Here is a 16,402-nt window from a genome sequence, read left to right as displayed (position 1 = left end):
GACAACCATATGTCAGGAGTGCTCTGATGGTGTTTCCTGCTTGGCAGGGGGTTGGACTCGATGGCCCTTGTGGTCTCTTCCAACTCTATGATTCTATGATTCTATGATATGGCTAACAACTCTCCCTGTACACGTGTAAACAAAACTTACGGCAGTCAACTGAAGGCAACCTACCATGCCCTAGGCCCCCCAACTGTAGTGATCAGGTGGGATTGATATAAGGAAATATAACAAATATAGAGTAAGCCATCTGTGTCAGCAATGAAAGCATTGCGTTGACGGGGTTTAAACTATTTTGATATGATTCTTGATCAATCCACACCTCTGCATTCCTGTTCCATTTCTCTTTCTTGACCAGTCACGTACACTGCCAGTTGCTTAGCCAGGCATGCATCCTGGGCCATCAAAGATAGTGGGCAAGCTTCTTTTGATGTAGCTTTCCCAATATGTTAATCTCAGGATGTTGATCTTAGGGCCTGGAAATAGTTTCACAGGAAGGTGATAAAGATGCCTATCTCATTGCCATCCTTCCATCCTCTCTTGTTTACTCTTGTTTGTGATCTCCGGTGTTTCTCTAGTCCTCTTTTATTTACTCTCAGATTATGTATGCATGCTCAGAGTAGTCTTTGTAGTTAAAACAATTTCTTTTGATCTAACTTTGTCCCCACGTGGGGTGTGTTGAAATGCTCAGAAGAAATCTGATTGGTTCTTACGAACACTCTGTAAAAAGTTCTTTTGTGAATAAAACGACCTGGGCCGAGGGGTGGAGGGAGACAGAGATTATTATACACACCCTTCCCAGAGTCTTGCTGGTTCAAGCCTCTGTGTGTATTCTTATTAATCAGAGTTCAATCCTTCCTTTACTTTGTGAATGCCTCACCCAACCTCTCTCAATGTCAATGAAAACTAATAAAAGAAATGAAATGTATTTGGTTTTGTTGTAAATGTATATTTGAAAAATCAAATAAAAACGATAAAAAGGAAAACTAATATATGAAACGATGAAATGACACGGATACAAAAACATTACACATACAGTATGTAGAAGAATGAAGGTTTGCTACTCCCTCTTCCCCTCCTTTTCCCCCACACTTCTCTTCTCCCCCAACCTTATACTGTATACAAGATTAAGGCTCACATTGAATATAAGAGATCTGTAAAAAGGACATTATGATCAGAAAACGGACGTGATGTATTTGCTTTTGTAACCCAAGAAAATCTTTACTGAAAACATTTTAATGAAAACTTCATCTCAACACGGACTTGCATTTAGCTATGAGGCCCGTACCTCAGAAGAAGAGCCTATGCTTTGAATATGCAAGGGCTTAAGTTCCATCCCTGAGATCTCTGGATAGGAATGAGACTCGTGTCTGAAGCCTTGGAAATCTTGGGCCAGGCAGTGCACACAAGTCCTCTGCCACCTTGGACAAGGACTCCCACCATTCCTGACTACAAGCTTAAGCTGGCTGGAGATGTTGTGAACTTCAGGCAATAAACACCCAGTATGTAAAGCCGAAGAGCTCTGGGACAGATACTATGGAACTGGATTGATCAGTGGCCGGACGTGACATTCCTGAGTAGAACATTACACATGGCACCATTTCCAAGAGCCTTGAAATTGCTGTTGATGTTCCGATGGATGAAATATCTGCATGGGAGTATGTGTGCTAATTGGGAATTACTTAATTAACCGGTCTACAGCCTATTTAGTAGCGTAGACACCTCTGGTGGAGCCACACAGTACAAATTCATCCAGTGTAGACTCAATGTTTCCCTTGTACTCTTTGGAACGGTGAAATGGGGCTTCTTCTGGGCCTCCTGCTTGGGGTAATTGGAGTTATAGGAATTCTTTTCCTGTTGCTTCTCTCCTTTGCAATTTATTATGATCTTTCCAGGAGTAAAATCCCATCTGGATTTGACAGTCCATTAAAGCTTCGGGTCATTCACTGGAGTGTCATTATGGTGGTCATTGTGGTAAGTTGGGGACTTGTTGAGCCATTATGTGATGCAGCATGTTATTCTTATGATCTTATGTGAAAGGTGATTAAGAAATGATGATGATGATGCTGGTGGTGACAAGAAGAAGAAGCACCTTTATTTTTTTCTTTATGATTTTCAGTTATATACATTTCAATAGTTTTACAGTCATTTTAACATTTCAAAACTTGCCATTATGGTAAGTTGGGGGCTGGATGAGCAACAGGTGAAGCAAGAGGTTCTTATGTGATTAAGGTGATTAAGAAATGTAATTATTCTTATTCTAATTAGCAATCTTTAATACATCTTTAGGTGTCAGGCAAAAACATTTCTAAGTCCTTTTAAATGTGTTTGAGGGAGGGATGTTTTTGGCTTCTATATATTTTATATATACCACTTCTATATCTTTTAAAGGTGTTATTGGTTTGCTTTGCACTTCTTTTTTTTATGTATTTTGTGTTTTTATCTAGTATTTTTATTCTGCAAACCACCCTTTGATCTTTGTATGAAGGCTGGTATACAAATTTATTTATTTAATAATAATAGTTTATATATTTCAGTAATTCATATACGTACTGCATAATAGAGCATGAAATGAGGAAAATCAATGAGTTTACTTGATGATGATGATGGATGAAGATATTATCAGATTTAACAAGGGCTTTATTTTCAACCTGTAGAGGGACACACATAGAGAGAAATATATTATTCACACTAATAATATGGTTTGTTTACATCATGGTTTCTTCAGGAAAACACATATGGTCTCATAGGCAAGCAAGCAGATTGTGAATTGTTTCTCCAAAGCTTCTTTTGACTCTGCACCTTGGCTGGTGTTTGGGTTGGGGTGGCCAAACAAACCATGATTTAGGAAAGCTTTTGGGTTTCGACATCAAGCCAAACCATTGGATCACTTATTGTGACCCAGGGCTGCCTCTAATGATAGTCCCATTCTAAGCAGACCAATTGAAATTAATGGACATGGCTAACATGCACTCATTCATTTCCATGGGTCTACTTTAAATAGGACTTATTTGGATACCACCCCCTGTCAATAGGATGCAAATGTGGGCACTATTTTCATGAGACTGTTCCTTTGCCCAACAGGGGAAGTGTCTTGAACTGCTGGGTATCTGCAGACAGGTTGCCTTTATCCGCTTCCTCCAGATTTTCTGGAATCCAAGAGTGGATCCCAGCCTCTCTGCCAAAGATCTGCATTTTGACGGGGTTCCTGTGAGGGTTTATCAGCCCAAAGCACCATCTGCTGGCCCAAGGAAAGGATTTATGTTCTTTCATGGAGGAGCTGGGATGATTGGAAGCATCGGTAAGAAATTAAGGCTGTCAGCCCGTGAACACTTATCTAGAGGCAAGCGCCATTGAACTCAAGTAAGCCCATGTAGAATCGTGGAATAGGAGAGTTGGGAGGGATCCCAAGGGGTCATGTAGACCAACACCCTGCAATGAAGGAATCACAGATGAAGAAGCCCTGCCACCTTCCAAGGGAGTCCGTTCCCTGTTGAAAAACTTGTACTATCAGAAAGGTGTTCCTAATGTTTAGCTGGAATTTCCTTTCTGGGTAGAAGTGCTTAAGATATCAATGTAAGAGAGGTTTACTGGGCTGAGATACAAGAATGTTGGTGGTAGTTCCTGAAGGGACAAGGGGCACACGTGTGCTTTGGATTATTTTTATTTATATGCATATATCCGTGGGTGGCGCTGTCGGTTAAACCACAGTGCCTAGGGCGTGCCAATCAGAAGGTTGGCGGTTCGAATTCCCGCAACAGGGTGAGCTCCTGTTGCTCGGTCCCTGCTCCTGCCAACCTAGCAGTTCAAAAGTACGTCAAAGTGCAAGTAGATAAATAGGTGAAGGTAAACGGTGTTTCTGTGTGCTGCTCTGTTTCGCCAGAAGCGGCTTAGTCATGCTGGCCACATGACCCGGAAGCTGTATGCTGGCTCCCTTGGCCAATAAAGCGAGATGAGCGCCGCAACCCCAGAGTCAGTCACGACTGGACCTAATGGTCAGGGGTCCCTTTACCTTAGGTCAACAGGAAGAAACAATCAAATGGAGGCTCTTGTTATCATGGCTTCCCAGACCCCACATCTCTATTAAGGATTTTTCGTAAGGTCTTCAATTTAAGCCACACTTTAAGTTTTCACAGTCGGAATCTGGAAAAAAAGTGCGGCTTATATTTGGGCCAATACAGCATATAATAATTGCTGCTCCTGATCACTCTGTTTACCAGCCCAGCCACCCTCCCTCCCCTGGCCACCCCCTCATTTACTACCCAGAAAGGACCCTATCCCTCACCTCACCCCACAGCCACCCCACCCACATGTGCTAAATAAGTCAACAAATCAACAAACTGCACTTGCACCAGCTTTCATTTGCAAGACCAAATGCACTTTCACAAGTTAGCAATTAATACTGATACTCTTGGCTACAGATCACAGTGACATTGCGTTGCAACAGTTTATAAAGTAGTAACCTAGTAATCCCATTGCACCAGAAGTGGTTTTAGTCATGCTGGTGACATGACCCGTAAAGCTGTCCGTGGACAAACACCATCTCCCTCAGCCTGAAGCGAGATGAGCGCCACACCCCATAGTCACCTTTGACTGGACTTAAGTGTCCAGGGTTCCTTTACTTTTTTTACCTATAAAGTAGTAACTTCAGGAGGAAGGAAGGCTAGAATGAAGTGGGGACTTAGGAGAGCATGCCATTATTAGAGACATTGATATTGTGGTGGTGGTGGGAGACAACTGTGCCCCTCGCAGAGCTTGCTTCCTGAAATGCAAGAGCCATGATCCTGGACCATTGACTATGCTGACTGGAGAAATGTTTTTTGAGGTGGGCATTTGGGGGGTTATGATAACAAGTCCCCCCCCATTTCTGAAAATGGACCTAAGTTTGCATCTATGCATATCAATGATAACATGTGAATTAAATGAAAGCTTGCAAACCACTGGCTGGGTGCCCCATATCTCTTAAGGCTAGGATTTATCTGTGTGTAATTGGATTGAGTTTGCTTTTATAGGTGAACCTATTTAATTTGCCTTTTGCAAATCAATTTGTGAACCCAGAACCAGTCTCTGAAGCTTACAATGCGAAAGAGCTTCATATTTAGAATTTCCCTTCCAACTTTTGAGTGTCCTACCAAGATGTCTGCAGCAAAATCACCAAGGAGACTGATTCTTACAGTGCAGTACTTGAGCTGTGTGATGTGCTCATGTGAATAAAAAGGTTTATTTTAGTAAAAATTGCATGTACAAATACATTATATATCGGAAGACTGCTGTTCAAAAATGTGCTTTTACACGCAAGACTGGAGGCAGCAGATAATTTCCCTCTCATCTTGCTAGACTGCTACCAAGATGTCTGCAGCAAAATTGCCAAGGAGACTGATTCAGTGGTTGTGTCTGTTGGGTAAGTAAATGCAACCACGTATCCTTTCAAATGGAAAATGTGTGTGTGTGCGTGCGCGCATTGCACCCAGCATGTTGCTGTATTTTGATGGCATCCCTTGCCATATTCTTTGCAGGCGAAAAAGGCTCCCCGTGAAAGCTGTCAACATTCCGATATTAATTTTTATTAGTTTTCAGTTACAATAATCCAATAATACCCTATTATAACAATGCCAAATTATAATGCAATTAGTAATACCAATCATTCAGATGCCAAATTATACAATTTAGGTACCCTCCTGTGTGCTAGAATTAACGACTTCCATTTGTATTGACACATTAAATTATTTATAAACTACAGGTGTAGCATTCAAACACTATATTTGTTCTTCCTGTGTGTTGCAATTATTCTGTCTGTAATGTTTCTTCCTGTCCTTGCAAAATATTATGTCTATCTTTTGCCAGTTGTTGCTGTTCTCCATCATGCCTTGGGCAGAGCTAGTGTCCCATTGTTGTTTCAGAAGTTCTCCATTGCTTCATCCTGTGCTTCATTGTTTTGCAACTTTAGCAGCAGTTGCAAACATCACACTGTCCCAATAAATATCCAGTTTTCGCCATTTTTCTCTCGTCCTTGGAAGGAGAGTAAGCTGTTGAACTTCAAATAACTCAGTATTGAACTTTATCAACTCCTTGGCAAGCTCACAGATTCCTCTCATCCCTCTGTTAAGGCAAAGTTAAGCAATTTCACTTCCAATTTAATTAAATTCCAAGTCCTTTTAGCATTATTCAGATCAGTCTAATAAAGAATAGGGAAGAGTCAGCTCTAAGTTTCCATCACAAACCTTTTGCAAAATAGAACTTCCCTCCATTTCCCCCTTTTTTGTTTTGTTTTACACACACAGTTCCATTTGATGTTATATTCCATAGCTGCTATCCAGTTTTCACCGTCTTCATCTGTACATCCATAATTTGAACTAGCATTTCAAAGGAGAACTGCCAAATCATAAATGTATAGAATAAAACTTTATATAAGGAAGCTGTAGGCTCCCCTCCCCCCACCGTCTTTTACACCAAATGAAATCTTCTTTCAAGTTTACACCGAATGAAGTCTTCTTTCAAGTTCAAACCTTAATGAACTTGCAGCTGCTTCAATTCTGCAGTGTATAATATCATCTCTTCTAGCACGTGTTTGTACATTAGTCGAAATTAAACTCTAATTAACAGAAGAGCCTCTGCTTCTTAATGGCGGCATAGGAGGGTTATTGGCAGGTGAAGTGCTTTTGCACTCAGCGCCTCCCTGCCTCCCGCTTTCCATGCTGGAGCGAGAGCCAGGTACCGAGACAAACTGCAAGTGAAGCCCATTCCCCCCTGTCCCTGGGGGGGAATTTGCAAGGATAATTACTCTCAATCATCCTTGTTTGCTTCTTCACCAACGATCTCCCGCTGTTGTGGGAGCTGCCTCCATTGAAGCAGACTGGAAGAGGAAGCCAGAAGCAATCAACATTCTGTTCTGTGATTGCAAATCAGAGCTTCGTGCACCTAAGACATGAATATACTCACTTCTGTGGGGAGACTATGAGCTGGGCATAAGGCCTTGCACAGCACCGCTAACCAGGGCCTCCAGATCAGCCTCAACTTGGAGACCACCCAACCCAGATCCAGCCTACAATCAATTCAGAGATGGGGCTAATAATGTTCAGTTAGGTCTTTTATAGAGTTGCCATATTTCAAACAGGGAAAATCCAGACAGAAAAGTTGTTGAGCTATTTTTATGGGGAAATGGCAGAAACGGCACTGCTGACATGGACTGCCATATGTCCGGATTTCCCCTGACATTGTTTCTGATTTGTGCCTGGACATTGCTGTATTTTGGATGTGCCTGGGAAATTCTGGACGTATGGCAACTAAATCTCTCATTAAACTTAGAGTCAGGAAGGAACAGGTAAATGAGAGGTCATGCCCCTGCATCTAAACAGAAGCAGGAGGGAAAGTTGCAAGTGGCAAATGCTATTGCACCACCTGGATCCAATCCTGAAGGGTTCTGCTTCCCTGGCTCTTTTGCTAGCTGGAAAAGTCAATTTTTTAAGGGCATGATCCAGCTGACTTTCACCTGCATTGTATCTGCTATAACTGATCCAGCAGGCTCTTCTTGGAATCCTATGTGCTCATGGATGTGTTTGGAAAAGTTCCTGGAAGCTTAAAACTCTGCTTCTGTTTTATTCACCAGCTACCGCCTGCCTCCAGAGCATTGTTTTATCTGTGCTCTCTTGGGTTTTGGTTTTTTAAATTATTGTTAGTGGCATTTTATGACCTTTTACTGTGTCAATCAGCTTTTGGTGATCCATCAGCATTGGAAGGGCAGGATTCACACACCTGTGTGAAGCAGGGGGTGGACCCTTCAGAACCAGGGTTCAAATGTCACACACACTCAGCCAGCTGTGCCTCTTGCCCTCAGGACTCACAAATGCCACTCTTCCTCCCCTACCCAGGCCACACCCTTCTTTTCTGGGATGCTAGCATCCCAAATTCATATATATGTAAAGGGTTAATTGCAAGAGCTGTAGAATTCTGACATCATACACCCTGTAGCAGTTATGACAGTTATGGCAGTTGGTACGGCAGTGACAGCTATTAACAGTCTTTTGCGTGAGAGCAGCTGAACTGTTGTTCTGCTGTCTGCCTCGGGGTTAGTTAATCTGTAACAGTTTATTCTATGTGACATACTTTTTAGGTGTGCGTCATTTTGGGACACAGTAATTCAGTTAACCAGAGGTTAAACTAACCCCATTCCAGCTCCAGGAGAAGCTCTAAAATGAATTTAAGAAAAATTCACCTGCATTGTATATTTTAGCTGCAACTGCAAGTGCACTAAGTACATACCCTCCAACATTTATCTGATGAAAATAGGGACATCCTCTCACACTGAGAGCCAGTGTGGTGTAGTGGTTAAGAGTGGTAGACTAGTAATCTGGTGAACCGGGTTCGCGTCTCCGCTCCTCCACATGCAGCTGCTGGGTCACCTTGGGCTCGTCACACTTCTTTGAAGTCTCTCAGCCCCATTCACCTCACAGAGTGTTTGTTGTGGGGGAGGAAGGAAAAGGAGAATGTTAGCCGCTTTGAGACTCCTTCGGGTAGTGATAAAGCGGGATATCAAATCCAAACTCTTCTTCTTCTTCACACTGATGATTTTTTTATATATATATTCCACACATCTTACTGGGTTGCCCCAGCCACTCTGGGCAGCTTCCAACATATACAAAATATAATAAAATATTAAAAAAACCTTTCCTATACAGGATTGCCTTCAGATAGCTCAGGAGTTGGGTAACTCCAAACCCTCCAACATTTATCCAATGAAAGTATGGATGTCCTAAGGGAAAGCAGCACATTACGAGATCAAATCAGAAACCAGAACAGCTGCTATATTTAAAAAAAAATATTTTTAAATTAATTTTCCAAATTATTACAAATCAGACCAAATTCCTTAAATTTAATACAATTTCTTAAAAATCAGGTTTCTCACTCCTGTTGCAAACACGTGTCGATAATTCCTCCCCGTAGCTGCATCTTCTCTTGTTTAATGTTCAGTTGTCATCCTTCACTAGACGTTAGTCCATTTTTGCAGCTGACTGGTTTTTCCTCCTTACAAACAGTGCCTCCGTTACATCTTATAAATATATAATCCATTTTACGTGTGTAGTTCTTCATTTACATTGTTGTTACAGACCTGGTGAGCAGGGAGAATTAATTACTATCTTCCTTTGTTCTGTTCTTTGCCAGCTTATCAAGGTGGTACGAGGTCACATTCCATTCCTTTCACTGTTCACCAACTAGCATACTGGCTGCAGCCTAAATAACTCACAGAGTACATAAACAATCTTAATCTTAAACAATGTTAATCTGCCATTAACATTCCGCTCTGGAGTTCTTCCTCGGCAAACAATAATAATAATAATAATAAATTTTATTTATATCCCGCCCTCCCCAGCTGAAGCCAGGCTCAGAGCGGCTAACAACAGTAAAATGATAAAACTTTCCAAAATCTTTTCATTATAAAATTAATTCCAATCAAATTAATGGCAACCATTGGGCTAGAAGTTCTGTGAGGATTGCCAAAGGAGGGAGTCAGGCTGTGCCCTTGACAAAGGCCTGGTGGAACAGCTCTGTCTTGCAGGCCCTGCGGAAAGATGTCAAGTCCCGCAGGGCCCTAGTCTCTTGTGACAGAGCGTTCCACCAGATCGGAGCTACAGCCAAAAAAGCCCTGGCTCTGGTTGAGGCCAGCCTAACCTCTCTGTGGCCTGGGACCTTCAAGATGTTTTTGCTTGAAGACCGTAAGTTCCTCTGTGGGACATACCAGGAGAGGTGGTCCTGTAGGTATGAGGGTCCTAGGCCATATAGGGCTTTGAAGGTTAAAACCAGCACCTTAAACCTGATCCTATACTCCACCGGGAGCCAGTGCAGCTGGTATAACACCGGGTGAATGTGATCTCGCAGCGAGGACCACACTGCTCCCTCACACTCCTGGTCCAATCCATATATAATTTTAAATAAAGTCCATTCAACCTCGGTTGAGGTGGGAGGGCATAAAAAAACAACCATGTTAAATTCCTGTTAAGCATAAATCAAAAGCCTCCCCCCTCTTTTCCAAGGTGACAGACAGAATAACAGAGCCAAGGCTACGCACGTCTCTTTCATTTTACAGGGGATGAGAAAAAGAAGACAATTTAGAAACCATATGAAAGCACAAAGCACCTTGTCCTCCCGCTTCCTTTCTTGGCTGTTGTGTGGGTTTTCAAGCTTCAGGAAAAAAGCATTCAGATACCTTCAAAGAGCCAAGCTCCATTCTTTCGGCAACTGATTGATTGCAGCCCATTATCATATGTCGGTCCAGGAGTGCCTCTAATCAATATTCCAAATTGCCTCTAATCGATACTCCAAATTGAGGAGGAACCAACCATAAATCATGCCCAAAATGGAGGCTCAGCCATGGCAGGGACACACTCCCGGGTCGCACCCTTTCTGCCTTTCAAGTTGGCAGACATAGGCTAAAGTGGCACAGCAGGATGCAGTGAGCTCCCCAGACCACACTGGGGACATCGCCAGGTTTTTTGCCTCATATATGTGAGGGCAGTGGGGAGCAACCACCATTAACTCGTGTCCCAGGTGGAAACCGGGAAAGCTTCTCTAAATCAGGGATGTCCCTGGAAAATAGGAACATTTGGAGGGTCTGGAAGTAAAAGGTATATGTTATTTAATTGTTAAAAGAGTGTGTCTTGTGTAGTTTTTATAGAAGGAAAAAGAGAACTAATAAAAGGGTCAAAGCACTCAGGGCTGCCTTCCACATACCCTGCAAATGGGAATCTAGTTAGTGTCTAACTTCCACATCACGCACCCTGTCTTGTGCCCTCATCCCTTGATCTTACCTGCCTGGAATTTGTCCCTGACCTGAGGTAGTCCCTCTTGAAGAGGATTCTGCATGAGTTCAAAGGTTAACCATCTGCAGATGGGGTGTACACAGGGCTTTTTTCAGGGGGAACTCACAGGAACTCAGTTCCAGCACCACTCAGGTGGGTTCTGGCACCTCTCAGGTGGGCACCATTGCCATTCTAAGAGAATGAGGGAGGTGTTCATGATTCATGGAGATTTCTGGACCATATTTCTGGACTTCTTTTTCTAGAAAAATAGCCCTGGGGGTACATCCCAGTTGGGTTGCACAGTGGTACCTCGGGTTACATACGCTTCAGGTTACAGACTCCGCTAACCCAGAAATAGTACCTCGGGTTAAGAACTTTGCTTCAGAATGAGAACAGAAATCGTGCTCCGGTGGCACAGCAGCAGCAGGAGGCCCCATTAGCTAAAGTGGTGCTTCAGGTTAAGAACAGTTTCAGGTTAAGAACGGACCTCCGGAGCGAATTAAGTACTTAACCTGAGGTACCACTGTATATAGTAATGCCTGAGCAAGAATTTGGAGGGCTATTCATGGATACTTGCAGGAATGCTGCTGAAGACCAGTTGCTTGAAGCCACAGGAAGAGGGCCTTGTGTTTGGGCCCTGCTTGCAGGTGCCTCATAGGAAGCTGCTTGGACCTGGTGAGAACAGAATTCTGTACTAGATGGCCATGAGCCTGATCTAGCAAGCCCTTCTGGTCTTCTTATGTGATCACAAATGTGTTTCGAAAAGGTTCTGGAAGCTTACCTCTTTGCTTCTGTTTTATTCTGCAGCTACCGCCTGTCTCCTGAGCATCTTCCTCCCGCTCAGTACAAGGACTGTCTTGCTGCTACCATACACCTAATTCAAAATGCAGCTTCCCATGGGGTGGATCCTTCCAAGATCATTGTTGGTGGGGACAGTGCTGGGGGCAATTATGCTACTGTTGTTGCCCAGAAACTGGTGGAGAGATCAGACCTTCCAAAACTGCGGGCTCAAGTGCTCATCTATGGGACTTCCCAGGCTATGGACCTCAACCTGCCTTCCTATCAGCAGAATGGCTCAATGCCCCCCATGTTCCGGGAAAGCATTGCTTACTATGGAATGATGTATATTGGAAAAGACACTTCTTTGGCAGGGCAGCTCCTGAAGGGCTCTCATGTGCCAGATTCAATGAGGCTGAAATATGGGAAGTGGGTGAGTCCAGACAACATTCCTAAGAGATTTAAGGGGAGAGGCTACAAACAAGTCCCACTTGCTCCTTATGAACCTGAAGTCTATAGGCAATTATCAGAGACATTAGAAGACGATTTTTCTTGCCTTTTTGCTGAGGACTCTGTCATCCAGAAGCTTCCTGAAACCCTGACTGTGAGCTGTGAGTACGACGTATTACGAGATGACACACTGTTGTACAAGAAACGTCTGGAGGACAATGGGGTGAAAGTCAGCTGGTTCCATGTTGAGAACGGGTTTCATGGGGTGCTAAACCTCTTTGACGCAGGTGTCTTCACAGTCCCCGCTGCAATTGAATTAATGGACAGGATTATCGACTTTGTCAAAAACCTATGAGAGGAAATCTCTTGAATTTGTGGATCATTCATAAGGAAGGGAGAACCTGCCAACTTTAGCTTCTGACATTTTGTCACTTTCCCAGTCATAAATCAGCTCTCCACAATTCTGTAGTTATATGTGGTTCTTGGGGACAGCAGGGAATTGCTCATGAAAATTCACCAGCACTTTTGTGTGAATTTTTCCTAATAAACACTTTTACTTTGCATGGTGTTTTGACTAATATACACATGATTAGAACCCATTTGCTCTAATATAATACATTTCTATATTGTTTTCACTAATATATAATTTTTTTGGACATTTCCCCTTCCATTTTCATTTTACTACACACTGGTTGGCTGGAGATCTGCACTCCTAATGCTATTCTAGGCCGAAGCAACAGAATTATAGGGTCCAGATCAAGAGAAGTAACAGTTTCACTCCATTTTATCTAAACCAGACCTGACCAGTAGGACTGTGTCCAGTTCTGGGTGCCACAAATTAAGTAGGATATTGATAAGCTGGAATCTGTGCAGAGGATGTAGGTCAGGCTGATCAAGGGTCTGGAAACCAAGCCTTATAAGGAATCATTGATGCAATTGTATATGTTTAGCTTGGAGAAGAGAACAGTGAGGTGATATAGTAGCCATCTTCAAATATATAAAGGGCTGTCACATGGGAGATGGAGCAAGCTTGTTTTCTGCTACTTCAGAGGGTAGGACTTGAATCAAGGGATTCAAATGATAAGTAAGGAGATTCAGACTATACATTAGGAATAACTTGCTGAGGGTTAGAGTTGATCAGCATTGGAATGGATTAGCTCAGAAGGTAGTGGGACTGCCTTCATTGGAAGTTTTTCATCAGAAGTTTAATGGCAACCTGTTAGGGAATTTTAGGTGTGATTCCTGCATTGCTGGTGGTTGACCTAGATGATACAATGCGTCCCTTCCAGCACTACAGATGTATGATTCTATAAGCTTTTTATCAATTCATGGGCTGTATTCAATGGTAGTGCAGCTCAGAGGACTCTATGGCATCAAAAATGTAACAATGTTGGGGCCCAATTAACTTTTAAGGAAGAGAATTCCAAAGAACTGGCATGTGAGTGCTCCAAGCACATGCTCAAGTCCCACCATGTTTTACTGCAGGGATACATGGCACCATCAACAGATCTTCATCCAAAGTACTAAGTAACCAGGGTTGGATGGGAGAGGGAAGAGTTGTCTTCTCATACCCTGTCCAGAACCAGAACCATCCTATAAAGTACAGTGCATCTCCCTACTTTGTGGAATTTAGGGCTTGACCTAACCATCTGCACCTCCAAGGCGCAGCCAAACACCTTGACTGTCTTTCTTAATTTAGATGCAACAGAGTGATAAAGATGGGTATCACCCACATGTAGATGATACTTCACAGCATCTCTCCTGATAACAACTCCCACCAGCTTAATAGAGATGTTCATATAACACGGAGCGGAAATTCCAGTTCCTAAGCCACCAGGGAGTGTCCTCCCATAAGTAGTTTCAAAAAATGGCTTTGGTGGTAGGAGTGGAACCATTGACACACAGTGACCCAACCCACACCTCCTTAATATGCTCCAAAAACATACCATGGTCAACAGCAGGACTTTTTTTTAGCTGCAACTCACTAGAACTCAGGTCCAGCACCTCTCAGGTAGGCCCCATTTCCATTATAAGAGAACAAGGGAGATATTCCAGCACCTCTTTTTCTAGAAAAACCACACTGGTGAACAGTATCAAATGTGCTGTGAAATCAATCAGAACAAGGAGGATCACACTCCCTATATCTTTCTTACAACAAATGCCAGGGACACCAAGGCAGTTCCAGTGCCATTGCTAGGCCTGAAGCCAGACTGGAATGAAGCCAATTAATCTGTTTCTTATGAGGATATGTGGAGCTGCATTGCTACAAGCTTCTTTGCCCACAGAGGGGATATTCAGCACTGGTAGCGTTGCTGTTGTCATGTGTCCTCTTTTTCCAGGACACATCCTCTTTTTCAGGGGTAAAATTTGATACAAGTTGCCTTTATTTGCTTTTAATGGCCGTCACAGCATCCTCTGTTTTGCTCTTCAAAACATGGCAACCCTATGCATTCGACCATAACTATTTATCAAATAGTTAAAATCCTCAAATCTTGGTCTGTAGCAAATTGGCAGCCATGTGGCCCTTAAAATATTCCCGAGAAGGTTCACCACCCCTGATCTCCAAAGCCATTGCAAAGATGGAAAAAGGCATTGGAGGGAGGAGAAAGAAAGCAAACTCATGCACAATCGATTTGTAAGTGAAAAGAACTATGGGGAGAGCTTTTTCCAAGATATTTCCTTCTGCAGAGGAGTTATTTAGTGTCATTAAGAGTCAAGATGGCTTTATTCTCCTGTACTATTTCAGACATGTGATACTTAAGGGACCCTGAGAATCATCTAGTCCAACCCCCTGCAATGCAGGAGTATGCAGCTGTTCCATATGGGGATCAAACTTGCAACCTTAGCATTATCATCCCCAACTGAGCTATCCAGGATTATGTTCTTATGCCGCTCAGAACGTTTCTGAAGCGACTCTAAGGACATGAGAGTTTTGATTCACCTTTCTAGGTCTTATGGGTGTAACCCGAGCTTTGAAGCAGCCTGCTGAGTAACTTAGAATAACACGTTAAGTTAAGAACATAAAAGCAGCCCTGGTGGATCAGATAAAAGGTTTCTCCCAGGAGCAAGAAGAATTCAGCCACCCCCTTCAGCAGCCCTGCTTGACTGGGTGGAGAAAGCTGTGTGGGTTGTGTGTGTATATTGAAACAGTACCCTTTTATTGCCAGAACGACATTTGTTGCGCCAACCACTTTTGACCTTTGTCCTATCTCTGGAAGGGTTGCTCATGCAGCCCGTGAATTGAAAAAGTCTGCCCCCTCCTGGCTTATCAAGACCAATTCCCTGTTTCCTGCAGTAGTAAACCCGCAGGTCATAAGTGCAAAGCTTTCTCCCTCTACCACTCCTTAGACACCGGTATTCAGAGGATGTTGCTTTTGATCCTAGGGATACTATATATTCTTTGGTGATCACTCGTAACTGAGTAAGATTGTCTTCCATGAATATTGTCTTAGCAGTGTGTCTATAAGTGACTGTGGAGGCCAATTCTGGATCCGCACATCCTTCCACAGTGGGGACATAGGTTTTTGGGTGGGAGCTGATCACAACGAGGGTTTGCCAAATGTGCCTTCCTCTTAGCACGTTTCTCCCTTTTGTCCTGAGTTCATGCTTCTTCAAAGTCCATGATGCCTTTGGTAGAGACTATTCTCCAACTGGAGCCCTTGCAGGCCAGTGATTCCCAGTTGTCAGTGTTTATACTATATATTTTTAGATTGGATATGTGAGTGTCTTTAAAGCATTTTGCTTTCCATTCTTACGTTGGGAATACAGTGGTACCTCAAGTTACATACGCTTCAGGTTACATACACTTCAGGTTACAGACTCTGCTAACCCAGAAATAGTGCTTCCGGTTAAGAACTTTGCTTCAGGATAAGAACAGAAATTGTGCTCCGGTGGTGCGGTGGCAGCAGGAGGCCCCATTAGCAAAAGTGGTGCTTCAGGTTAAGAACAGTTTCAGGTTAAGAACAGACCTCCAGAATGAATTAAGTACTTAACCCAAGGTACCACTGTAGAGTAGTTGCTTTGGAAGACAATAATCAGACTTCCAAACAACTTGACCAGTCCAACAAAGTTATTGTTGAAGAATCATTGCTTCGACACGGGTGCTCTTTGCATCTTCTAGATACTATCTATCATCTATCTATCTGTCTATCTAATCTCCACCATAACGAGTAGCCATTGATAACCCCACTCCCTACAAACTTGCCTAAAGCCCCCTTTAAGCCATCCAAACTGATGGTCATTACTACCAGTTTTACTACAAGCCCTTTGTTTTGTAAAGTGATTTGGGGGGGGGGCAAGAAGCATCCACACAATGTCACTGGCACCAGAATGCTAGCTTCCATATTCTCCCTGTTTAATCTGAGATTGCCCTTTCCACAGAC

General features: G+C 43.0%; 1 protein-coding gene across 2 annotated transcripts; it reads left to right on the top strand.

Moving 5' to 3' along the window:
- Positions 1–906: 906 nt before the first annotated feature.
- On the top strand, positions 907–12,581 carry LOC128419631 (arylacetamide deacetylase-like 4). Of its 2 annotated transcripts, XM_053400543.1 has the most exons (4): positions 907–1,974; positions 3,085–3,301; positions 5,338–5,401; positions 11,601–12,581. In XM_053400543.1, exons 1-4 carry the CDS (start codon positions 1,798–1,800, stop codon positions 12,373–12,375), a joined length of 1,233 nt encoding a protein of 410 aa, XP_053256518.1. In that variant the 5' UTR covers positions 907–1,797; the 3' UTR covers positions 12,376–12,581. The 2 variants fall into 2 exon arrangements, 1 of the variants encoding a protein (XP_053256518.1); XR_008331887.1 differs by lacking the exons at positions 907–1,974; positions 3,085–3,301; positions 5,338–5,401 and adding an exon at positions 7,335–8,065 and having other exon boundaries at positions 11,601–11,703.
- Positions 12,582–16,402: the final 3,821 nt, after the last annotated feature.

The sequence above is a fragment of the Podarcis raffonei genome, chromosome 8, assembly GCF_027172205.1.
Source record: "Podarcis raffonei isolate rPodRaf1 chromosome 8, rPodRaf1.pri, whole genome shotgun sequence".
Lineage (NCBI taxonomy): Eukaryota > Metazoa > Chordata > Lepidosauria > Squamata > Lacertidae > Podarcis > Podarcis raffonei.
The sequence above is the reverse complement of the archived record's forward strand: the minus strand, read 5'-3'. Positions and strand labels throughout refer to the sequence as shown.

Bases quoted from the DNA above. Each gene is read 5' to 3' on its own strand.
- LOC128419631 (XM_053400543.1), top strand. From the start codon at position 1,798: ATGGGGCTTCTTCTGGGCCTCCTGCTTGGGGTAATTGGAGTTATAGGA. The intron at 1,975-3,084 runs GTAAGTTGGGGA...TTTGCCCAACAG, and splicing joins TCATTATGGTGGTCATTGTG to GGGAAGTGTCTTGAACTGCT. The intron at 5,402-11,600 runs GTAAGTAAATGC...TTTATTCTGCAG, and splicing joins TCAGTGGTTGTGTCTGTTGG to CTACCGCCTGTCTCCTGAGC.